This window comes from Aotus nancymaae, unplaced genomic scaffold (genome assembly GCF_030222135.1).
Source record: "Aotus nancymaae isolate 86718 unplaced genomic scaffold, 86718_ANA_hifiasm-v0.15.2.pri h1tg000030l, whole genome shotgun sequence".
NCBI classification, from domain to species: Eukaryota; Metazoa; Chordata; class Mammalia; order Primates; family Aotidae; genus Aotus; species Aotus nancymaae.
The window spans coordinates 5,501,977-5,526,417 of NW_026988443.1; the positions used below are offsets into that span (position 1 = coordinate 5,501,977).

The following is a 24,441-nucleotide window of genomic DNA, read 5'->3' on the forward strand; positions in this document are numbered from 1 at the left end:
CTGTAACCTCTGCCTCCTAAGTTTAAGCCATCCTTCTGCCTCAGCCTCCTGAGTAGCTGGGACTACAGGTACTGCACCACCACACCTGGCTAATTTTTGTATTTTTGGTAGAGACGGGGGTTTCATCATGTTGCCAGGCTGGTCTTGAACTCCTGACCTCAAATGATCCACCCACCTCGGCCTCCTAAAGTGCTGGGATTATGGTGGGCCACCACCCCCAGCCTTTTTTTTTTTTTTTTTTTTTTTTTAAGACAGGGTCTCACTCTGTCACCCAGGCTGGACTGCAGTGGTGTGGTCATAGCTCACTGCAACCTTGAACTCATGAGTTCAAGCGATGACGTTCCGTGCCTCAGCCACCCAAAGTGCTGGGATTACAAGCATGCCCAGCCTTCTAGTGCTGTTTTCATGAAAGAAGCAGCTGTTTACTAGCAGCTGTTTTCCGGGGCATGAGGGTGAGGCTGATATTGCAGAACTTCTTTGCCAGGAGTAGGTCTGGGAGGTTTGCTTGAGGGCATGGAGGTTGGTGCAGGGAGGGCTCAGGCAGTAGAAGGTGGGCTGGAGTACAGCCTCTGGACAGGCCACAGGAGATTCTCAAAAGGAGAAAAGATCCCAGCACTTTGGGAGGCCAAGGTGGGCGGATCACTTGAGCCCAGGAGTTCGAGGCCAGCCTGGGCAACGTGGTGAAACCCTGTCTGTACAAAAAATACAAAAATTAGCCGGTGTGGTGGCTAATTTTTGTATTTTTTTGTAGAGACAAGGTTTCTACAAAAAATAGTAGCCTGTAGTTCCAGCTACTTGGGAGGCTGAGGCAGTAGGATCCTTTGAGCCCGGGAGTTGGAGGCTATAGTGAGCCATGACTATGCCACTGCACTCTAGCCTGGGTGACAGAATGAGACCCTGTCTCAAAATAAATAATTTTTAAAAAGGAGACAAAGGTCTGACTTGATGTTGCACTAGGGACATGCACCCTCCTCTACAGTTTAGAGCTACTGATTTGACCCATTCCCTACTTTCCCTGCTGCCCCATGTGGTAGGTGCCATTCGCCTCCAGTTTACAGAGGAGACAGGGCCCCAGAGGGTGCTGTCTATCCTGGATCACCCAGTAGATCAGTCCCCAGGCATCCACCCACCACAGTGTGGTCTGCTGCCACATCTGAGCCTGGAGTCAGGAACAGGACGCTGCGTCTTTGGCGAGATCGGATGGGGCGAAGCTGAGAACCGGGTCTCTGGCTGGTGCTGAGGGATTCATGGGGGCTGGCCCTTACTGGGAGGATGAGGAATTGGGCTCTTCTGACAGCGTCCTCCACCCTGCCCTGTGCCTGGCCTTCGAGGGGCCCACAGCGGGAGGGAAGGGGTGGGGTGAGGCCTTAGGCATGGCTGGGTCTGGGGTGGGCTGTCTCGACTGCTTTCTTGGACATGTGGTTGGGTCGTGCCTCAGCTAGGAGGTGGGTGGTTTGTCCATTCCCTGTCATTGCAAGGGTCACAGAAGTGACCGGGTGGCCTGTCCCTCAGCACCGCCCCTCGCTTCCCTCCTGCTGTCCTGGAGGAAGAGGATGTGGACTTGTTCACACTGAGGTGATGACAGCATTCCCTCTCCCACTGCCCAGGGAGAGGGCAGCGCTTAGCCCCACTGGAGAAAGTTCCAGGCCTTTGAGGGAGCATGCAGAGTGGGTCACAGTGGGTGCCTGTATCCGAGCAGCCCGTTCTAACCTTTCATGGGGTGGGAGGGAGGTATTTACTTCTTTTAAAAAGAAGGCCGAGATGGACAGATCATCAGGTCAGGAGATTGAGACCATCCTGACTAACACTGTGAAACCCCGACTCTACTAAAAATACAAAAAATTAGCCAGGCGTGGTGGCATGCACCTGTAGTCCCAGCTACTTGGGAGGCTGATGCAGGAGAATCCCTTGAACCCAGGAGGCAGAGGCTGCAGTGAGCCGAGGTCTTGCCACTGCACTCCAGCCTGGGCAACGGAGCTAAACTCAGTCTCAAAAAAAAAAAAAAAGTCATGTGTGGCCAGGCACCATGGCTCACACCTGTAGTCCCAGCTCTTTGGGAGGCTAAAGCAGGCGGATCTCTTGAGCTCAAGAGTTTGAGACCAGCCTGGGCAACATGGCACAACCCCAACTCTACAAAAAAATACAAATATTAGCCAGCATGGTGGTATATGCCTGTAGCCCCAGCTACTCAAGAGGCTGAGGCAGGAAGATTGCTTGAGCCCAGGAGGCGGAGGCTGCAGTGAGCTGAGCTCATGCCACTGTACTCCACTCTGGGTGATAGAGCAAGACCCTGTCTCAAAAATAAATACATAAATAAAAAAATTTTTAAAAAAGACACATGTAGCCAAGAAGTGGAAATTAGTTGGGACTGGAGAATGAGACCACATCTGAACACCAGCCAGAGAAGCAGGGGTCTTCCAGAGGTCATCGGGTCCAGCCCCCTGCCTCCAGGCAGAACCGGTTTCAGTTCCACTGTGTCTCCTCCCAGTCAGCGTGGGAGATGAGCCTGTTTCTTGCATCTGTGAAATGGGGTTGGTAATGGTACCCCCTGCATCAGGTGGTTGTAAAGATTAAATGAGTTGATGCACATTCTGTGCCTGGCACAGCGGAGCCGCTACCTAACTGGAAGTGCTTGTCACTGTCAGTGTCATGAGGCTCTCCTCTGCCGTGTCCTGCCTTGGGTGGGAGACTGGACCTCCCTGGGGGAGGCTGGGAGGTACGGGTGGGCAGGGCTGAGCTGAGCGGCCCCCCTGTCACCTGCATCCCTTGGGCTAATCACTTTTTCTCTGTTCCTAAGTTTCCTTATCTGTAAAATGGGGCTGATAGCAGTGCCCAGGTAGGTTAATGGGAGGGCTACTGGGTGAAAACGCTCTCCCGGCACCTGAGACTAGTGTGCCCAGGCTGAGAGGTTGCCACGAAGTGGCTGAAGCCCCTCCAGCTGTGTGTGCAGGGGATCCTGCCAGCCCCATCTGTCCAACGGCCCCCTCCCCATCAGGAACAGTGGCATGGTGTCCCTGGCTCACCATAGGCATCTGGCCTGATCTGGTGCTGCCCACAGATCTCACAACTGGCCACATCATGGCTAGGGCATTGCCCAACCCTGAGCGCAGACCTGCTTGGCTGAAGTACCCTCTGTTCCCTGCTGTCCCCGGAAGCCTGGAAGCCTTTCTAGAAGGGACCAGTGTTGGGGTGGAGAGGGGTGGGGCGGTGAGCCTGGGACTGAGCTCCGTTCCTCTTGGGTGACCTTTTTCCTTGGAACACTTAGGACTGTGCTTTCCTGCTGCCATCTGCTGTCCCATTTTTAATTTTGACAGGGTCTGGCTCTGTTGCCCAGGCTGGGGTGCAGTGGCATGATACAGCTCACTGCAGCCCCTTCTGGGCTCAAGAGATCCTCCCACCATGACCTCCCAAAGTGCTGGGGCTACAGGCATGAGCCACCACGCCTGTCCTCTTTGATGGGCCGATTTCACAGGCATTTTCTGAGCACAGCACAGCGCAGTGCTGCTGAGATGAACCTGAGCAGACTCTGTGTTAGGATGGGGTGGATGGCTGACCTTGGGCCTGGGAGAAGGTCCTCCCTGTTCTCCAGCACAGCCACCTGGTCAGTTTCTCCTGGCTTGTGAGGCCCTCCTGGACCTGGCCCAACCTCCGTTCCCACTCCCGCCGCTTGTCCCCATTGTCCACTTGGGCCAGGCCCCCTGATGTTTTCACCCCCTGACATGGCTTGGCTCTCTCCTGCCCCTTTCCCGCCCTTGGCTCCCACAGTTCCTGCTGCCTAGAGTGTTCCCCTCACCCCCTGCTTGGCAGTGTGCCCCAGGTGAGGCCCTCCTTCAGGGGTCCTCCAGCATGGGGAGAAGAGGGGGCCCAGCTGGCTCTGCTCCTGAGCCATTCACTCGGCCACCTCCCCCCTCTCCTTGGCCTTGCTTTGAGCCCCCCTCTTGCTGTGGCTGGGGCCCTAGGGATGCCAGGGTACCCTCCTCTCTCCATCCCCCCTTTAAGCCCATCTCCCCCCGCCGTGGACCACTGGACGGAATGACCCCACGACTGGGCCTGAGGGAAAGGGGAGCCAAGGGAGGTCTTTGGTGCAGATGTCCCAGTTTCCAGCTGTGTTTCCTGGCCCCAGGGTCCACCCATTCTTGCCTCCTCCCGGGGCATCGGGACCTGCTGGAGGTGACGGGGCAGAAGGAGCGGCCATGACCCTCAGACACAGGCCTGTCCCCTGGGGAGGAGCTCGTGGCCCCAGAAGGCAGAAGGTACCTACAGTGGGCGTTGCCACCACCCGCCTTCTAGGGTCCAGAACCCTGGAGGCAGGACACTCTGATCAGGGTGCTTTGTCTTCCAGGCCCCAGCCCCCTCCTGCCCTCCAGGGTGCCCTTCCTGCCCCTGTAATTAGCCAGCTTGCCTGGCACTAGCCTCTGAAACGGCTCAGTCTCACTGCCTCAGGTGTAGCTCACTGAGGTCGTTGCTTCCTGGAGTCACCGACTGGCCGGGCAGGGAGAAGCCCAGGATCCTGAGGTGCAGCTGCTCTGCACAGATGGGAAAACTGAGTCCCAGGGAGCTCCATAGCCACAGGGCTGGTGTGTCTTCCTGGTGGGAGCTGTGTTGAAGGTGCAGGCCACACCCCATTCACAAGCGCATCCCTCCGCCTCACTAGCGGGAGGGGTGTGGACTGGGGACCAGCCTTGTGGGTTTGTCTTGACCCCGCCGCTGTTCTCAGGGGTCTGGGTCTCCCTCCTCCTGTGAATCTCCTCACTGGAGCAGGGGTCCAGGGCGCTGGTGTAGGCTGGGATGAGACCTCCTTTCTGTGCATGTGCATCTGGCTCCTGGGCCCCCAGGCCTGGCTCCTGTGCCCTATCTGGCTGGGAGGAGGAGCCCTGTGAAGTTGTCTGAAGGCGCTATTTTAAGGGGGATCTGTGCTAATGGAAAGCGGCCTCTTTTGATACAACCAGACTCCCTGGAGACACTGCTCCGTCCCCTGGGGGCAGGGCCCAGCATTTCTGTGTCCCTTTGTCAGGCTCAGCTGCTGGGCAGGGGTACAAGAATAGAGCTGCCCTTTGGGTGCAGGCAGGAGTGAGGCTGAGACCCTGGTACCGAAGTGTGTCCCAGTGCCTGTTTATGTCATGATTTTTCAGGCTGTTCACCCTGGTGTCTGGAGCGAGCTGGGATGGCCCTGGGTGATGGCACTTGCTGTGTGCCCATGTCTATGTGAAGCCCCTGAGAATTGGGTATTGTTACCAGTTGATTCTGTGGGTTAGGAAACTGAGGCCCAGAGAGGTTCAGGAACATGCCCAAGGTCACACAGCTCCTCCAAGGTGGAGCTGCGATTCACACCCTGCTATTGGATCTCAGAGCTCGTGCACCCTCCGCCATGCTTTCCCGCCTTCCCCACTGCCCGGCCCTGCCGTTCCTTTTCCTCACTTGGCTCATTTATGACAATCTGCCCTCCTCCCGGCCTGAGCTCCACAGGGGACCTGTGCCTATCTGTCGTAGCAGCAGCGTCTTGCCCTGTACCTGCTGCAGGCAGGAGCCCTGGGGCACTTGGTGGATGGAGGTCTGGGGGCACCAACATGCGCCCTCTTTCCTGTGGTAGGATGGACCCCTTTCCATGTGCAGTGGTTCTGGGGTTTTATGAGGTTTTATAGCTGTAAGGTCATTTTACTTCTAGAAAAGGCCGTGGAGTGGGGAGAAGAGTTTCATCCCCATTGCTCAGGTGAGAAACTGAGTCCTGAGAGGCAAAGCTCATGCAGATGGGACTGGGGACTCCAGGGTTGGGGGCCAGTCCTTAGCTGCCAGTTCAGTGCTGGCTGTACCCAGTCTGTGGAGTATGGGGTTTGATGTCCCTGTGTACCAGGCAGGGTTAGATCCTGGGAGCTGGGTAGTGCATGGCCAGGCGTGCAGCCAGGTAGTGACATGTCAGGATGGCCTGTGCTTCTGTGGGAGGTGCAGGCCCTGGGGAAGCTAAGGTATGAGCCCAGCCTGGGAGGGACCAGGCAGCCTTCCTGGAGGAGGTGGCGGCTCAGGCTGAACCTGAAGGGCAGGCAGGAGTTTGGCAGGCAGAAGGCGTTTGGAGGTGAGGAGGTGGGCGTGTTTTTAGGCTGCTGGAGCTGGAGATGAAAGGGTGGGGCTTGTTTGGGGAACCGAAATTAGCCAAATCACGCAGCCACGGAGGAGGCCTGGGAAGAAACTCTGGAGGCGTTTTTTGGCCAGGGGGTGAGCAGAGACCAGGCTTGGTGTTTTTGGGGTTCTGGGTAGGTGTGGGGAGGCCTGGTTTTGGGGACCATGGGGCTCTTGCGGCCTGAGACTCCATCACAGTGACCTCCCATGCCCAAGAACTCCATAAGGGCAGGGTTTGTGGAAGGAAGGAGTGGATGACCAGGAATGGGGGCTTGGGCTCAGGGACCGCCGTGGTGAGGGACTCCGAGCCCCCGTGTGGGTGCAGGTCCGGAAGCCGGGGCTGTGGTTGGTTGGGGAGGCCGGGTGGGGCTGCTTCCCCTGCAGAAGGGCTCTTCCGGGCTTTTGGCGCGGCTTCACGAGGCAGTCTGGGTATTGTTACCCAGACTGCGTCTCTCGTGCCCCCTTGGCCTGGATCGGGTTCTCAGGAAGTCTCAGGGAAGTGAGAGGGTCTCAGTGCCTTGGCTCGGGGCTGGGCACTTTGTGAGCTGGTATCATGGAGGCCAAACTGGGGGCCTCTGGGTCAGGTGGTAGCTTCAGGCTTGCCACTGGGACAGGAGGCCAGGCTAGGCAGTGACGCCTCACTATGCTCTGTGGGTGGCCTGCTGAGCTCTGGGTGGAAGAGGCCTCTCCCACTGACCTCTCTGTGACTGGCTTCTCTGCTGGTCTGAGTGGGAAGGGACTGCAGAGATCCTGGAGGCCTTTTCTGCCCTGGAAGAGTCAGGCCCAGAGAGGGTGAAGAACTGCCTGAGTCACACAGCTGGTGACAGGGAGAGCTGGAAGTGTACCTGACATCACCTGATATTCAGGCCACGGCTCTATTCCCTGCACTGCCTTACCTGTGGCAGATGGGGAAACTGAGGCAGGTGGGTCAGTCACTCCTCTGCATTGCACAGGAGAGGCAGGAAATTCGACAGGAGCCTTTTGCCGGGTTGGTACTTGGAGCTCTTTTCCTGCTTGCTTTCCCCCCGGGGCAAGATGCTTCTCAGCTGAAAACTGCCTGGGGAGGGCGCTGTTGAGATCATGAGCACCCGAGAGCCCGGGTCTTTCACTCAGACCTCTCCTCTCACCTCCACCCAGGAGGCCAAGCTCGGGGTGGGCGTCCTGGCCCGCAGGCAGGTGCATGGGCTGGCCCTCCCAGCACCTGCAACCCCCATGTGCCCAGCTAGCCCAACCTGGGGTCAGGTGGAGGTGGGTAAGTGGGGGCCCCCAGACTTAAGGAGCTTTACAGGCTGTAATCCATCAAGGGGAGGCCAATGGGCTCTACAGAGCACAGCTGCCCAGGGAGGCTTCTTCGGGGAGGAGTTCCTAGGTGGGTCTTGGAAACTCCAGAGTCAGCATTTCCCAAAGGAGGTTCATTAGGGATTCAATACAAAAAGAGTCTCATTAACATAAAGGATGGGGGAAATGTTCAGCTGCGTTTGATTCCAGACTTCTTTCCTGCAGGACTTGTCAGAGCCTTTAATTTGCTAATGTGTATGGGGGATCTTTAAATGGGGAAGAGGAGAAGGTTGAGCTCAGCACCACCTGTGACCAGGAACGGCTGTGGATGTGTTTGGCTGTGTGTGTGTAGCTTTTCATGGCCCTGCTTTTGGGCAGAATGCACCTTAGGAAATGCAGATAGAGATTGAATCTGCACTGGGCCTTGAAGGGTGGCAGGCCTGGGTTCAAATCCTAGCTCCACTGCTTCCCAGCCGGTGGGCTTTGTGCTTGGAGGTTAAGGTCGCAGAGTCAGTTGCCCTGGTTAGAAATAGAGCTCCCCCACCCACCACCCTTGGGGAGTCAGGGGGACCGGCCTCATCCCAGCCTCTTCGTGGTTCTCTGCAGGTTCTCAGAGGAGACGGCTAGCCAGGTGGTTGTTGGCCTAGTTTGTCTCCAAACTGGGCTCAGAGGTTGCAGAGCTCATCTTGAGGCCTGGGTACTGTGCTCTCTCCTGCCAGTGGGCCTGGAAGGCTTGGGCTGAGGACCCAACGTTGCCTGGGATGTCACCTGTGAGCTCCCTCCAGCTCAGATCAACACCGCACCTCCCTCTCCCCTGGGTTGGGTGGTATGGCAGCTCCCTTGAGGCCCAACTAGACCCTGCGTGGAGGGCTCAGCCCACATTGCCGCTCATGGCCCTGGAATGCCGCCTGAGTTGCTGACCAATGCTTTCTCCATCTCCCAGAGGCTGGGCACTCACAGGCCAGAGGGGGGGCCGGGCCTCCTCACCCCCAGTGCTACTGGCTCATGGCAGGATTCGGGGGAGGGGAAGGGACAGGTGCCAGGCCTTCTCACTTCTGCACCCCATGGCCCTTCCTGACAACTTGGTGATGCATGCCATCTAGACTGGGGCATTTTGTGCTACGGGGGGCTCAGCACACTGCTCATGTCACCCCCAAATGAATCCTTTCAAAATTCTGTGGGGTGTGACTGTTATTCTCCTTTTGTTCAAATGAGGAAACTGAGGCACAGGGAGGCTAAATCAGGTCATGTATCATTTCTTTTAATATTTAATAAATTAAATTTATTTATGAATGAATGAATGAGATGGAGTCTTGCTCTGTTTCTCAGGCTGGAGTGCAATGGAACATTCATCACTCGCTGCAGACTTGACCTGAACTCAAGAGGTCCTTCTGCCTCAGCCTCCTAAGTTGCTGGCTCTGCAGGTACATACTACTGTGCCTGGCTCAGTTTTTAAACTTTTTTAGAGGCAGCATCTCACTATGTTGCCCTGGCTGATCTTGAACTCTTGCCCTTAAGCAATCCTCCCGCCTCAGCCTCCTGAGTAGGTGACATCACAGGCATGGGCCACCGTACCTGGCTAGGTCATGTGATTTAGATGTGATGAACGGGGATTCATTTTTCCTATCAGACATTTTTTTTTAGTCTCATAAGCAACACCCTGACAATAGAAATGGAAACTGAAAATAAGAAGTGAAATTTATCCACTCTGTGAAATCAAGTTTTGGTTTTTCTGTGTCCTGGTTCAGTCCTTATTTGTTCCAGATGCTGCCATGTGGATATTTTCACAGGACGCTCTGTGACATTAGTTTCAAGTAGCATCAAGCTTTTTGACAGCTGCATAGTATTCCATTGTAAGGTTGTATCATAATTTATTTCATCAGTTCCTGACTGAGAGGTATGTTCTTTTCAATCTTTTGTTATTACAAATAATGCGTCAATGACTAATCTTATACTTATGTCATTTCACGCTTGTGACAGTGTTTGTTTGTATGATGAATTACCCAAAATGGATTTGGTAGGTCACAAAGCAAATATGACCTTTAGTGACTTTGTTAGATATTATTAAACTGCCTTCACTGGGGGCTGTACCGACTCACATTCTTGCAGGAGAGAATGTGACTGTCTGTTTCCAACACAAACTTATGAAATACTTTGATCTTTGCCAATAGATAGGTAAAATGGTTTTGTATGGTAGTTTTGTTTTTGTTTTAAAGATGGGGGTTTTGCTATGTTACCCAAGCTGGGCTCAAAGTCCTGGGCTCATGTGATCCACCTGCCTCAGCCTTCCAAGTAGCTGGGACTATCGGTGCATCCCATTGTGCCAGGCTACCATGGTAGTTTTAATTTGTGTTTCTTTCATTATGAGTGTGGTCAGCTTCCTTCCAAATGCTGTGGGTTTTTTGTTTTTTTTTTTGAGACGGAGTCTCACTCTGTCACCCAGGCTGGTGTACATGTGTGATCTCGGCTCACTGCAACCTCCGTCTTCCAGGTTGAAGTGATTCTCATGCCCCAGCCTCCCACGTAGCTGGAATTACAAGCGTGCACCTTCACACCTGGCTAGTTTTTGTATTTTTTAGTAGAGATGGGGTTTTGCCATGTTGCCCAGGCTGGTCTCAAACTCCTGACCTCATGTGATCTGCCTGACTCAGCCTTCCAAAATGCTGGGATTACAGGTGTGAGCCACTACACCCAGCCTTTCAAATGTTTAAGAGTCATTTGGATTGGCTTTTCTGTAAACTTTCTCTTCCTGGTCTGCTCCCATTTTTCTATTGGGTTATTGGTCTTTTTCTTTTTTATTTCTGGGAGCTCTTTACATATGAAGGAGACTACTTCCTTGTGATATGAATCACAAGTGTTTCCCTAATCTGTTGTGCGTCTTTTGATTGTGCTTTTGGTAGTTTTTACCTTGTATATTTTGTTTTTTCATGTAACTGAATTTATCAGTCTTTTTTTTTTTATGGCTTTTGGGTTTTGTGTCAGGATAAAAAGGCCATATTCACTACAGCATCATGTGATAATTCTCCCATAGTTTCTTGCTCTCTTTGGAAACCATCCTGATATAAGTTGTGAATCCAGCTTGCTTGCTGTCTTTTGGGCTATGCTGCCTTTCTAAACAGAATACTAGCAGCCTAGGAGTTAAGACTTAAATGCATATCCTTCCTGCCCCTCCAGGAGAGCAGTTACACTGGGTTGCATCTGTCCATGGGCCTATGAAATAGATCTCTTTTTTTTTTTTTTTTTGAGACAGAGTCTCACTCTGTCGCCAGACACCAGGCTGGAGTGCAGTGGCACAATCTCGGCTCACTGCAACCTCTGCCTCCCGGGTTCAAGCAATTCTCCTGCCTCAGCCTCCCAAGTAGCTGGGACTACAGGCGCATGCCACCATGCCCAGCTAATTTTTGTATTTTTAGTAGAGATGGGGTTTCACCATGTTGGCCAGGATGGTCTCCATCTCTTGACCTTGTGATCCGGCTGCCTCGCCCTCCCAAAGTGCTGGGATTACAGGCTTGAGCCACTGTGCCCAGCATTTTTTTTTTTTTTTTTTTTTTTTTTTTGAGGCAAAGCGTTACTCTGTTGCCCAGGCTGGAGTACAGTCACATGATCCCGTCTCACTGCAACCTCTGCCTCCTGGGTTCAAGTGATTCTCATGCCTCAGCTTCCTGAGTAGCTGGGACTACAGGCACATGCCATCATGTTTGGCTAATTTTTGTATTTTTAGTAGACATAGGGTTTCACTGTGTTGCCCAGGCTGGTCTCGAACTCCTGGCCTCAAGTGATTCACCTGCCTTGGCCTCCCAAAGTACTGGGATTACAGGTGTGAGCCACCGCACCAGGCCTATGCAGGTCTTCTTGTACCTCCCAGCCCCATTCATGCCTTGCTGTCACTGCTGGACCCCCTGTCAGGGTGGGGGCCTAGGCAATGTGCAAAGTCAGCCAGCAGCCTCTTGTCCTGCTGTCCCAGGCAGGACGAGCACCACGTGAGGTCCCCCATGGCCAGCTGGACTTCCCCTTTCTGTTCTTCCTTATCAAGGGAAAAGAGATCAGAAATCTGTTAAACGTGGGTGTGAAAGTGTTTCCCTTCTGAAGGGGAAGGCTAGTGAGGGCAGTGCTTAAAGAAATGAATCACTAATGGAATTTCAGGCAAGAGTGAGGAAAAAGTAGGGCTATTCCTCCAACAGGGGAGCCTGGTTGATTGGTTAGTCAATTGATAAACACTGTTGCCTGAACACCCACTGTGTGCAGAGCCCTAGCAGATGCCCTGGTGAGGGCAGCGCTAAGGATTCTGCCTTCTGGGAGCTCATTCCCTGAGCAGAATCTCCTCTTGGTACCTGGCCTGGCACACAGAAGGCACTAGTGCACAGAAACAACATCTGCTGAAGGAATGCATGGGTGAACTCCCCCGGGGAGCCACTAAGTAGCATTAGAATGGGCATGAGACATAGTGAACCTGGATTCAGCACCCTGGCAGCTGGAGCCTTGGAGGTGCATTTTAAAGGAGAGATTGATCACAGTAACGCTTAGCCAAAGGAATGAAGGGAAGGGGAGGATTTCAAGAACAAAGAACACTATTTTTTCTTTTTTTGTGTGTATCTCTGGCAGTTTTTGGCATCAAGATGATGCTGGCCTCAGAATGAGTTATGGAGGGGTCCCTCCTCCTCAGTTGTTTTGAATAGTTTCTGTAGGAATGGTACCAGCTCTTCTTTGTACATCTGGTGGAATTCGGCTATGAATCCATCAGGTCCTGGGCTTGTATTACTTGGTAGGTTATTTATTACTGATTCAGTTTAGAGCTCGTTATTGGTCTGTTCAGGGAATCAGTTTCTTTCTGGCTCAGTCATGGGAGGATTATGTGTCCAGGAGTTTATCCATCTCTTCTAGGCTTTCTAGTTTTTGTGCGTAGAGGTGTTTGTGTTTCTGATGGTTGTTTTATTTCTGTAGGGTCATTAGTAATATTCCTTTAGTCATTTCTCATTATGTTTATTTGGATCTTCTCTCTTTTCGTCTTTATTAGTTTAGCTTAATTTTGTTTAGTTTAATTAATTTTAAAAAATTTTAAATTAATTTTAAAATTTAAATTAATTTTAAATTAAAATAAAATAAAATTAATTTTAAAATGTAATTAATTAACGAATTAGTTTAGCTTAATTAATTTTGTTTTTCAAAAAAACAACTGGATTCATTGATCTTCTTTGTGTGTGTCTTGATTTTCTTCAGTTCAGCTCTGATTTTTGTCATTTCTCGTGTTCCGATAGGCTTGGGGTTGATTTGTTCTCGCTTCTCTAGTTCCTTCAGTTGTGAAGTTAGGTTGTTAATTTCAGATCTTTCTAACTTTTTCATGTGGGCATTTAGTGCTACAAATTTCCCACTTAACACCACCTTAGCCGTGTTCCAAAAAATCAAAGAACAACTTTCTACTCATCCCTGGAAGTGGCCTCTGGGGCCAGGTGAGAACATCAGCCTTTTCCTTCAGTTATTCTCCAGTCCCTTATCCTTTTCATTTACTGATTCAGCCTCCAAGCCCCGCCCACCTCACCTAGGCCAGAGCTGGCCTCAGAGGTCTGACACAGCCCCTCCTTTGCAAGAAGGGAAGGAAACTGAGGTGCAGGTCAGGCAAGAGACCTGTTCAGGGTCACAGAGCAGGTTGGTGTCTAAGCTGGGACTGGAATGCAGGTTTCTGGTCCCCAAGACTGATCAGCAGCCTGTGCACTAGGAGTGGAAGCCAGCCAGCCTGGGGGTGCTCAGGGGCTGTGGAGGGGGTGCAGGGCTGGCTGGGGGCTCATGCCACTGGGGAACTTCAGCCTTTGCCAAACCCTGCTGGGCAGCTTTCAGGCTGTCATCAGGAGATGCAGTGGGGTGCCTGGGTGGGGGCCTGTCTGCTCTGCACCTGCCTCTCCCTCGACCCCGTGGTTGGGCACTGGGCCTGCCTTCTTGACCATTTGCCCATTTGTCCTGCAAGCTTGGCCTGTTGGACATCAACACCTGTGCAGACAACTTGGTTATCAGCGCCCAGTTTACTGATGAGGAAACTGAGGCCAGAGTGTGAAGGCGACTGCCACTCACAGGCCATTGGTAGGAGAGCTGGGATTGGGTGCAGGCCTCCTCCCAGAGGCTGAGCTTAGCTGGGAGAGGTGTGCCATGGTGGGAAAGGCAGGTGCGGCAGGTGAGGCAGGGGCTTCCCAATCTTGAGGGAGGCGCTTTCTTCATCTGCCCTCATCCTTGGGCCGTGGTGCCCTCCTCCCTTGCCCACATCCCTCTGCCTGCTTCCCCACCCTGGGCCTGGCACAGGATTCTGGCTGGCTAACCTACTTGGCCATTCACATTACAGGTGTTTGCCAGGACCAGCTGTAGGACACACACGCAGATCCCACGACAGTTTGGTGAAGCAGGGGCTGGGATGTTGGACACAAACTGGGAAGGCCTCTTTAGGGGAGGTGCCTGGGAGAGCAGGGCATGGGGTCCACAAGGCTCTGGGGATAGGGAGGGTCTGGGGAGGGCTGGGCTTGGGGGTGGGACCTTGAATACCAGCAACACTGAATCCCTGGGTCCCAGGAGGTTTCCTGGGAAGCCTGGGGTCCCCTTTGGGTCAGGCCTGCGCTGGGCAGAGCAGCTGCTGAAGGGAGCTTCGTGGAGCTCAGGGTCTCCCAAGGGAGATGGCATTAACATGAGACTCCCTTGGCAAATGAAAAATCTGCCTGAGGCCCAGCCCACCGGGGATGCCAAGAGCCAGCAGGCCTAGGGGTCAAGACGGAGCGTGCAGGATTTTGTCTGCAGCTGCATTGTGTCCCAGGCAGGGTGTGGGCCCAGAGGCCTGAGTGGGGCCTCTTCCCTGCAGGCCCCCATGCTCCTCCCACTCCAAGGCCCCCACTTCCCTTTTTTGAGGCCACCAGGGCCCCAAGGCAGCCCCGAGCCTGCCGAGGCTTGGCTGGAGGAAGCCAGGCTGTGGTTTCTGCCAGCACTGGCCGGGTGAGGAAGTGGGTGTCCTGTCTGCGTCTGTGAAAGCTGGGGGTTTCTAGAACATACTCCCCACAAGGCTGTGGTTGTGCTGGGGACACTGCCCGATCAGCTGGACTGGGGAAGGATTTCCTGAGCACGGGAACAGTATCGAGTCCTAGCCTCCCGCTTCCAGCAGCTCTTCTTGCTGGAGAACCTGGACCCAGCCTGCCAGTATTTGGTGAGGAGACCACAGTCCTGCCTCAGTTGCAGGGAAGGGATAAGAGGGTATGTGTGGGGTTGCTCAGAGGGCTTCCTGGAGGAGGCGGCCCTCCTGGAGATTACTGGTCCAACCTTGCTCCTGCAAGGCAGAGGGAAGTAACTCGATGGAGTCCCCTGCACTCCCCACCTCTTGGTCATAGTTCTGTCCTGGGCCTTGTTTGTGGGGAAGAGATTGTTATTTTGGGATATTATGTGATTTCTGGATGCCAGTCCCGTGAGGGTGATATGGACCCCAGATAGCTTTTTTTTTTGTTTTTTTCCCCAGACAGGGTCCTACTCTGTCACCCAGGCTGGAGTGCAGTGGCATGATCATAGCCCAATGTAGCCTTGACTTCCTGGATTCAAGCGATTCTCTTGCCTCACCCTCTCAAGTAGCTTGGACTACAGGTGCATGCCACCAAGCCTGGCTAATTAAAAACAAAACAAAACAAAACAACTTGTGTAGAGACGGGGTGTCATTGTGTTGCTCAGGCTGGTCTCAAACTCCTTAGCTCAAGCGATCCTCCTACCTTGGCCTCCCGAAGTGCTGGGATTGCAGGTGTGAGCGACTGCACCCGGCTTCAGCTCTCGCTTTTGCTAGCTGCGTGACCGTGGGCAAGTGACGGAACCTCTCTATGCCTCAGTTCCCACATCCATGGAATGGGGGCAGTAGTCACAGCCACAAGGCAGGTGTGCAGACTGAAAGAGCTCACGGCTCGGCCTGCAGGAGCACCTAGGTTCTGTTTACTGCTGTGTCCCAGGACCTGAGGCTGCCCTAGGGAGCCTGGAGCCCACCGAGATTGCCTGTGAGGAGTGAGGTTGATTCCTCCGGGGTTTGCCCACACCTTGTATGCCTCTGGGCTCCCCACCTCCCCAAAGGGGAGAGGCTCTGGAGGCCCCTGGAGAGATGTGGGAGCTCCTGCCTGTCCCCTAGCTTCCCGCAGCCCTGGGTGCCTGGCTCCCCCACTGCTGCACAGCCTGGCTGGGCCTGGGCTGTGGAGCCTGGAACGTGTGTTGGAGGGATGAGCGGGGCCGTCCCCTCCTGGGCCCAGCTCCTTTCTGGAGGACTGGCTGTGTCTGCAGGGGCGCACGTCATCTCTGTGCTGACTGGGACCCTCCCATTTGACTCGGAACCCGTTGAGGGGCCGTGGCTGCTTCCCAGACACAACAACCTGGGCCCAGAAGCCCCACGTGGACTTTGGGACTCTTGGTTGCTAGTGACAGAAGCTCAAACTGGCTGAAGCTGAAACAGGTCTTGCTTGTCCCGTGTGGTTAAATGTCTGGAGGTTGCGTGAGCTTCAGGCACAGCTGGCTCTAGTGGCTGTAGTGGGTGTTGCCAGGCCCGTGTCTCATGCCAGTTCTCCATGTTGGTGTCATTTTCAGGCGGACTCTCTCCTTGTGGTGGCTGAGGTGTCTGCTGGCAGTGCCAGGCCACCGACAAAAGAGAACGCCTCCTTCCCTGGGTCAGCAGAAGTCCAAAAAGAGCCCTCACTGCCCAGGCCTGTGGCACTGGGGCTTGGGAGGGACTTTGCTGATTGGCCACACCGGGGTCATGTGGCCCCTGAGCCAGGGTACTGAGGATCAGGAGAGGGGACATTGCGCAGCAGAAGTGTGAAACACCCACTCCGCATCTGGACCCCTCCCCCACGGTGGAGTCCCCTCCTCTTTAAAATGGGGCTGCTCACCCTGCTCTACCACTGGGGTGGTCGTGAGGTGAGAACAAGTGAGGGACCCCTAGGACTGCAGGCTCCTCAGGAAGCGGGGACTTGACCTGCCCAAGGGCATAGCTCTGCTCTTGGTGGCTTTGGAGTTCAGACAGGACCCGTGGGATGTGGGTTAGGGAGTAATAGAGAGGCAGGACTTGGCTTGAGCTAAGGGAGGACTCAGGGCCAGAAAAAGTACCCAGTGATGGAGGAGACTGCCCTGACAGGTGGTGAACTGCCCGTCATGGAGGTGTGCAAGCTAACAGCAGGGACATTTGTTAGCAAGCAGGTGTGCAAGCCAACGGCAGAGTCATTCAATCCAGAGGGTCCTGGATTGGATGCATCTCAGACAAGGCAGAAGGGTTCCTTCATCCAGGGCCTGGTGGGGAGGCCCTCCCCGTTGCCAACTGAGTCAAGGGCTGGTGGAAGAACTGATGATTGGACAGGGGGCCTCGAAAACTTCCCAGGCAGGGGGTGCCTCTGGGTCTGGCTTTGGGGCGGTGCTCCTAGGGAGGAGCTGGCCTGGGGACATGCCACTGGTGGTGGGTTCCTGGGGCCCATCTGGAGATGTAATCAGTGAGGTCATTCCCCCAAGGCCTGACGCTACCCGGCTTGTTCCAGGAGCGGTCCAAGGTCCCTGGATGGGCCGAAGTCCTTGTGCCCGTGCTGTCCACTATCTACCTGCCCCTGCCTGCCATTGCCTGGGAAGTGGCCTAATGAGATCCTTGAGAGGCATGTCTGCGAGGCCTGGGTTCCCACGGGCCCTTGGGACCCTCTCAGCTGGTTCCTCCCTCTCCTTGTGGTGGCCCAGCCTGGCTTTGTGTGCCTGGAGTGGGTGTATCCACACACTCTCACACTTGCACTTGCATGCATGTGTCTGGCCGCCTCAGCTCTGGTCTGGGGGCTTTGCCTGGGGGACGGAGCAGCTGTGGGGAGTGGCCTCAGCCCTCTGGTGTTTGGAGCTTCTCAGCCTGGCTGTCCTGGTGTACTGGTGTTTGGCCTCAGGCCGGGGGCAGGCGAGGTTGCTGTTTGTGTGCTGTGGCATCTGGCTCAGTCTCCCGGGATGTCAGGCGGGGAGCCTGGGCTGTGGAGCCATGGTTTGGGAGCTGGCAGACCCGGGTTTGAATCCCAGCCCATCCACCCACCAGCTCCAGCTGTGTGATCTTAGGCAATCACTCTGCCACTCTGGGCTCAGTTCTGTATCTGTGAAATGGTGGTGCCACCTTGACCTTTACTGATTGTGAAGATGAGAGTGAATGTGTGTGCAGGTGCTGGGGTGACAGGAGCTGCTGCTGTTATTACTGCAAAGGGCTATTTTGGGGTGAGGGGAGGCCGAATTGGATGCGTCTCAGGTAGGGACCTTATCTTGTTTGGCAAACCCCACAGCACAGGTTTGGATGTATATGGTTAGCACACAACACATGCCTTTTGTGGAATATAGACTGGTTAGTTTAGATTTAGAGGTTGTAAACTAGTGAGCTGCAATCACTGAAAAATTTGCAATCAGCTGCCAACATTTAAAAATCATTATTTCATGTAGAAATCAGATTTGTAGTTTGAACACTTTGACAGCTCTGGGCGAGCCCCCCGAAGTGTTGAACAGGTGCCAAGGCCTGTAGACACCTGCCCAGGCACCAAAGGAGCCACGGCCCTGCAACGAATGGCCCCGTCCTCCTCCCCCAAATATGTGGTTTTTCCATTTTGTTCCTGGTGTGTGGTAATGGAATAGGAACTTCCAGGGGAAATAGAGCCTGAGGTGGCTTCTGGAATTGAGGTGGCCCCAGGGATCTAATAGTAGTGGGCGCTGGTTGTGGGGGCTTCCCTTAGACTTGGGTACATTGGATATTCTGCTTTTTTGCCTTTAGGGGCTGGGGCCTTGCCTGGCCACCTTCCCTGTGCTGGACCAGCTGTGCTTTGAAGCTTCCACTGGTGGCTGGCCATTTGTGCCCTGTGACTACCGTGAGCCATTCTGTGTCTCACAGCCTCCCTGCCCTCTGCCTCTGGCCATGTCCTGATTCAAATCTGAGGCAGGCCTGGAGGACACTGGGGGCCTGGACTCTTGGTCCAGGGTCACCCCCTTCACACAGGTTCCTGCTGGGAATATGGCAGCTGTCCCCAAGTCCTCATTGCTGTGGGAGGGATTGCACATTTTTGGTAATTTTCCTTCCTTTGGAGACTGATGGGGATCCCTGGGGAGAGAGAGCCCAGCCTAGCACACAGGAGGTGTAGGGGCTGGGAGGCGTAGGTGTGACTCACAAGCCTTTTTGGAATAGATGAATGTGCTAATGAATGAATGGTGCTGGGGAAAGAAGGAGCCCACATGGGCTGAGCATGACAAGCCTGGGGTCGGCTCACAGTTTTGTCACCAACGGGCCTCTATGTCCCTCTCTGAGACTCAGCTTCCTTTTCTGTGAAGCAAGGCTTGCAGATATCTGAAATTTGCATCAGTGGACTCTTTTAAGAAAACAAGATCTTTGCCAGATACAGTGGCTCATGCCTGTAATCTTAACACTTTGGGAGGCCAAGGAGGGTAGATCGCTTGAGCCTAGGAGTTTAAGACCAGCCTGGGCAACATGGTGAAACCCCATTTCTACAAAAAAATACATGGCCCACTGCAGCCTCAGCCTCCCTGGGCTCAGGCAATCCTCTGGGGAGGCTGAGGCTGCAGCAGGCCATGATCGCACCACTTTACTCCAGCCTGGGTGACAGAGTGAAACCCCATTAAAAAAAGGAAAGAAAAGACAAAATGCAGTTTTATGTGGAGCTTACTGTAACAGATGCAGGGGCTGCTCTGGCTGAAAAGGGGCATGGGGGCCTGAGCCTGTGTCCCTCCATCTTCCCTTCCCATTGGGGCCCTGAGGCATGTCCCCAAATCTGAGAGCTCCCAGGATCACAGCTTGGAACCCTCTGGGCCTGGAGATGTGAGACTCACTAGAAAATGAAGTGAATGTGGTGTCTGCACCAGGACCATGGGGACAGAGCACAGCCTAGAAACAGATCTCAACTGTGTGGTCACCTGATTTATGACAGAGGTGGCTCCACTGAAATTCAGTGAGGAAAGGATGGCCAGTTCACTGAACACTGCTGGGATAGTTCAATATCCATGTGGAAAAAAGAAATGAACCTTGATCCCTACCTCACACCATACCCAGAGTGAATTGAGATGGATCAGAGACCTTTGTGTGAAAGCAAAACAGTGAAATGTGCCGAGCAGAGCTGGCCTGTAGAAGTTTCTGTGATAACACACATGCTCTGTGTGTCTGTGCTGGCCAGTACAGCAGCCACCAGTCCCATGTGGCTGTTGAGTATTTCTTTTCTTTTTCTTTTTTTTTTTTTTGAGACAGAGTCTTGTTCTGTTGCCCAGGCTGAGTGCAATGGCACAATCTCAGCTCACTGCAACCTCTGCCTCCCAAGTTAGAGCCATACTCCTGCCTCAGCCTCCCGAGTAGCTGGGATTACAGGCACATGCCACCATGTCCAGCTAATTTTTGTATTTTTAGTGGAGACAGGATTTCACCATGTTGGTCAGGCTGGTCTTGAACTCCTGATCTCAGGTAATCTACCTTTCTCAGCCTCCCAAAGTGCTGGGATTAGAGGCATGAGCCACCACACCTGGTATTTGAAATGTGGCTAGTGTGACCAAGGGACTGAGTTTCTAACTTTATTTTAAATTAGTTTGAATTTACTTTAAAATAGTGGCCGGGCATGGTGGCTCTTGCCTGTAATCCCAGCACTTTGGGAGGCTGAGGCAGGAGGATTGCTTGAGCCCAGGAGTTCAAAACCAGCCTGGGCAGCAGGGGGAGACTCTACCACTACAAAACAAAATTTTAAAAAAAGGCCGGGTGTGGTGGCTCACGCCTATAATCCCAGCACTTTGGGAGGCCGAGGCGGGTGGATCATGAGGTCAAGAGATTGAGACCATCCTGGTCAACATGGTGAAACCCCGTCTCTACTAAAAATACAAAAAATTAGCTGGGCATGGTGGCATGTGCCTGTAATCCTAGCTACTCAGGAGGCTGAGGCAGGAGATGCCTGAACCCAGGAGGCGGATGTTGCGGTGAGTCGAGATTGCGCCATTGCACTCCACCCTGGGTAATGAGAGTGAAACTCCGTCTAAAAAAAAAAAAAAAAAAAAAATTAGCTTAGGGTGTGGTGGTGTACACCTGTATTCCCAGCTACTCAAGAGGCTGAGGTGGGAGAATCACTTGAGGCTAGGAGTTTGAGGCTGCAGTGAGCTATGATCGTGCCACTGCACTCCAGCCTGAGCGACAGAGTGAGACCCTACCTTGAAAAAGAGAACAGCCACATGTGGCCAGTGGCTACTATCTTGGACAGTGCAGTTCTAGAAGACACAGGGAACCAGCTTTATGACAACAGGGCATAAAAGTTAGGGTGGGGTTAAGACGGATAAATCATTTGCGGAGCTGTGAGGCCTGGGCCCCGCTCTCCCTGATGCCAGCCCTCCCCTGACTCTGCCCATCAGGTCAAGTTCTGGTCTCCGCAGAGCTGAGTAACCGCGTGTGGAGTCAGCCCAGTCTGGATGCACAGGAGGATGCCAGCGGCACAGTGAGCGAGGCCTGGCGCCGGAGCTGTGCAGACCTCTCGTTGGCCATGGAGCGGCAGGCCCAGGGGCCCTCTCCCCAGTCCTGCTTGCTGGCCTTGGAAAGGCCAGAGGCCTAGGCCCACGGGGGAGGCTGTTGGCAGACAGATGCCCTCCAGGCCCTGGGGCCTCCTTAGCAGCAGGTGGACACGTTTGCTGACGGTGGAGAATGCCGGCCAAGGGCCGATACTTCCTCAACGAGGGTGAGGAGGGCCCTGACCAAGATGTGCTCTACGAGAAGTACCGGCTCACCAGCCAGCACGGGCCGCTGCTGCTCATGCTCCTGCTGGTGGCCGTCATCGCCTGCCTGGCTCTCATTATCATCGCCTTCAGCCACGGGGTGAGTAAAGGCAGCCCCTGGGCTTCATGTCTCAGCCCTGACCTTGGGCAAGCTGTTATCTTCTCTTAGCCTCAGTTTCCTCTTCTGTAAAATGCTATGTCTTTTTTTTTTTTTTTTTTTTTTTTGAGACAGTCTCACTCTGTCTCCCAGGCTGGAGTGCAGTGGCGCGATCTTGGCTCATTGCAACCTCCATCTCCTGGGCTCAAGCAATTCTCCTGCCTCAGCCTCCTGAGTAGCTGGGATTACAGGCATGAGCCACTGCACCTGGCCTCAGAGTTTTGCTCTTGTTGCCCAGGCTGGAGTGCAATGGTGTGATCTCGGCTCACCGCAACCACCACCTCTGGGTTCAAGCAGTTCTCCTGACTCAGCCTCCCGAGTAGCTGGGATTATAGGCATGCACCACCACACTAAGCTAATTTTTTGTATTTTTAGTAGAGATGGGATTTCACCATGTTGGTCAGGCTGGTTTTGAACTCCCAACCTCAGGTGATCTGCCTACCTCAGCCTCCCAAAGTGCTGGAATTACAGGCATCTGCCACTGTGCTGGGCCTCCTCAGAATCCTTCTAACACAGCTCTCCAGGCTGACACCACTCATGTCGTCTCTGGCCCAGGCACTTGCCTTGGTACAGCCAGTAACTGTGTTCAGCTATTGAGCATTTAAAAAATGGGGAATAGACTGAGGAACTGCATTTTTTTTTTGATGGAGTTTCACTCTTGTTGCCCAGACAGGAGAGGAATGGCGTGATCTTGGCTCACTGCAGCCTCCTCCTCCTGGGTTCAAGTGATTCTCCTGCTTCAGCCTCCAGAGTAGCTGGGATTACAGGCACCTGCCACCATGCCTGGCTAATTTTTGTATTTTTAGTAACAATGAGGTTTCTCCATGTTGGCCAGGCTGATCTCAAATTCCTGATCTCAGGTGATCCACCTGCCTCAGCCTCCCAAAGTGCTGGGCTTATAGGCATGAGCCACCATGCCCAGCCCATTTTCTTTATAACTGATGTAAATTTGATTAGCAGAGATCTGGAAGAATACTCAGAAACTCCAGGGTGTTTATGTGTGTTAAGTGACCAGGACAGTAGCTGCTCTGCTGGTGCTGCCTGGATCCATGTGCCTACCAACCACAGGGCACTTGCCACTGTGTGCCAGCCCCACAGTCAGGCCTCTGCCCCCACGGACTTCCCGGATGCTGTGCCCGTCCCGTTCCACTCTGTGCCGCTGCCCCAGCTTCTCCCCTGTGGGATGCCTTTTCCTGGAATCCCTCAGCAGCCTCTGCTCACTCACTGAGGGCCAGGCCCGTGTCCCCTTTGGATGATTTTCTGAGACTGCGCCTGTGAGCGAGTCCCGCCCTGTGCTCATGGTGTCACCTGTGGCTGCGCACAGAGCACCGTGGGAACCCGGAGAGGAGGCAGAGGCAGATGGAAAGTGATGGCATCGCGGGTGGGGCTGTGGGCGATGCTCGGGCTTCTGAGGAGACAGGAAGTGGGTGGTTGAGGCAGCCTTGGCAGAGGTGACAAAGAAAGGACTGAAGGTGAGCGGGAACCAGGTGTGGGAGGGTGCAGCCACACCCTCCGTGTGGATGAAGCTGTAAGTGATGCAGCCAGCCCAGCAGGCTTTCTGGAGGAGGTGGCGCTGCCCAGGGGAAAGCTGAGGCATTTCTGTCTGTTTGCTCTGCCCAGGACCCCTCCAGACACCAGGCCATTCTGGGCACGGCGTTCCTGGTGCTGGCGGTGTTTTTGGCCCTCTCCGTGCTGGTGTACATCGAGTGTCTCCTGCGGCGCTGGCTCAGGGCCTTGGCGCTGCTCGCCTGGGCCTGCCTGATGGCCCTGGGCTATGTGCTGGTGTTCGACGCGTGGACGAAGGCGGCCTGTTCGTGGGAGCAGGTAACAGGGGACTCTGGACTCCCTGATGGCTGCATCCTCAGCAGCTCCCACCCCCGTGGTTGGTGTGCTGCCACGGGCTCTTCCTGCCCCACGTGCTTGGCTGTGCGTCTAGGATGGGCCTGGGCTGGTTTTGTCCCTGTGAGTTCTCTGCACTGACAGGGCTGAGAGGAGGGAACGTTCCCTTGGATGTCGGGCTGCAGCACTTGCGGGGCCCTTTCTCAACCAGCTCTACCTGCAGGCTTGAGCTGTACTGGCCTGGCCGGGGTCACCGGCTCAGTCCTGGACAGTCACTGTCACCAAGTGGTGGCACACTCTGACCAATGGGCCTGGGTCCTGTGACAGCTCTGGTAGCTGGGGCGGGCTGGGATGAGGCCCAAGGAAACCCATGGGGACTAAAGGGGAGGGAGGGGGCGCCACTCCCAGAGGGGTAGATGGGGGTGGCGGGAGGGCAGGTGGGGCCGCACTGCTGGAGGCGGCTGGTGAGAGGGAGCCCCAGCCTCCTGGTAATCACCATTCCTGCCCAGAGAGAGCCATGTGGGAAGGGCACCAGGCGGGGGCTCCCTGGATCACGTGGACCATGGAGCCTCCCTCCTGGGGTGGCCACAGGCAGTGGATCTGCACAGAAAACCATGAACCATGTGGCTGGACCCACCCCAGAAACACATTCTGGCTTTTCTTGTTCGCTTGTATGTCTGCCCACATGACGGGGCGAGGGGCCGCCCTGAGGACTCTCACTGGGTGTGCTGGTATGGTGCAGGCTTCCAGGGGCTGCAGGGCTGGGGCGGCACGTCAGGGCACTGGGCTAACGAGGCTGCGTCCACAGGTGCCCTTCTTCCTGTTCATCGTCTTCGTGGTGTACACACTGCTGCCCTTCAGCATGCGGGGGGCTGTGGCCGTGGGGGTCATCTCCACCGCCTCCCACCTCCTGGTGCTCTGCGCTCTGATGGGAGGCTTCACGACGCCCAGCGTCCGGGTGGGGCTACAGGTGAGGGATGGGCCAAGGCCTCTGGGGAGGGGGTTGTGGTCTGGGTCTAAGGGCAGATGGGGGCCCCCTCTGGGTGAGTTGGACCCATAGGTCCCAGAGCCGTGTTTGCAGACAGCCTGCTTCCAGGCCGGGCCCTCTCCGAGTCTGCTCCAAAGCTGGGCCCCCAGGGGTGGCCCTGGCCTCCAGCCTTGTTGTGCTGGCCTAGGGCTCCCGTGTGGCTCAGCCCTCAGGGTCCTGACCTCAGGCCCTCCCCTCTGGTTCAGGGGCACTGTTGTGGGGTGAGTCCCATTCCAGAGTTTTCTCTCAGTCCCTGTCCTGACGGGGCTGGGGGAGTTTCCCAGGACAC

At 54.6% G+C, this 24,441-nt stretch overlaps 1 protein-coding gene across 9 annotated transcripts in view; it reads left to right on the forward strand.

The window, feature by feature from the left end:
- The window catches only part of ADCY7 (adenylate cyclase 7), a 72,037-nt gene that overhangs the window by 21,822 nt on the left and 25,774 nt on the right, over nt 1-24,441 (forward strand). For 2 of the 9 annotated variants that reach the window (XM_064383044.1, XM_021673589.2), the window contains 3 exons: nt 20,773-21,229; nt 22,907-23,110; nt 23,934-24,095. In XM_064383044.1, coding sequence (XP_064239114.1) covers nt 21,059-21,229; nt 22,907-23,110; nt 23,934-24,095 — 537 coding nt within the window. In that variant the 5' untranslated portion in view covers nt 20,773-21,058. The other 7 variants (XM_012472237.3, XM_021673592.2, XM_021673594.2 and 4 more) reach the window with 7 other exon arrangements.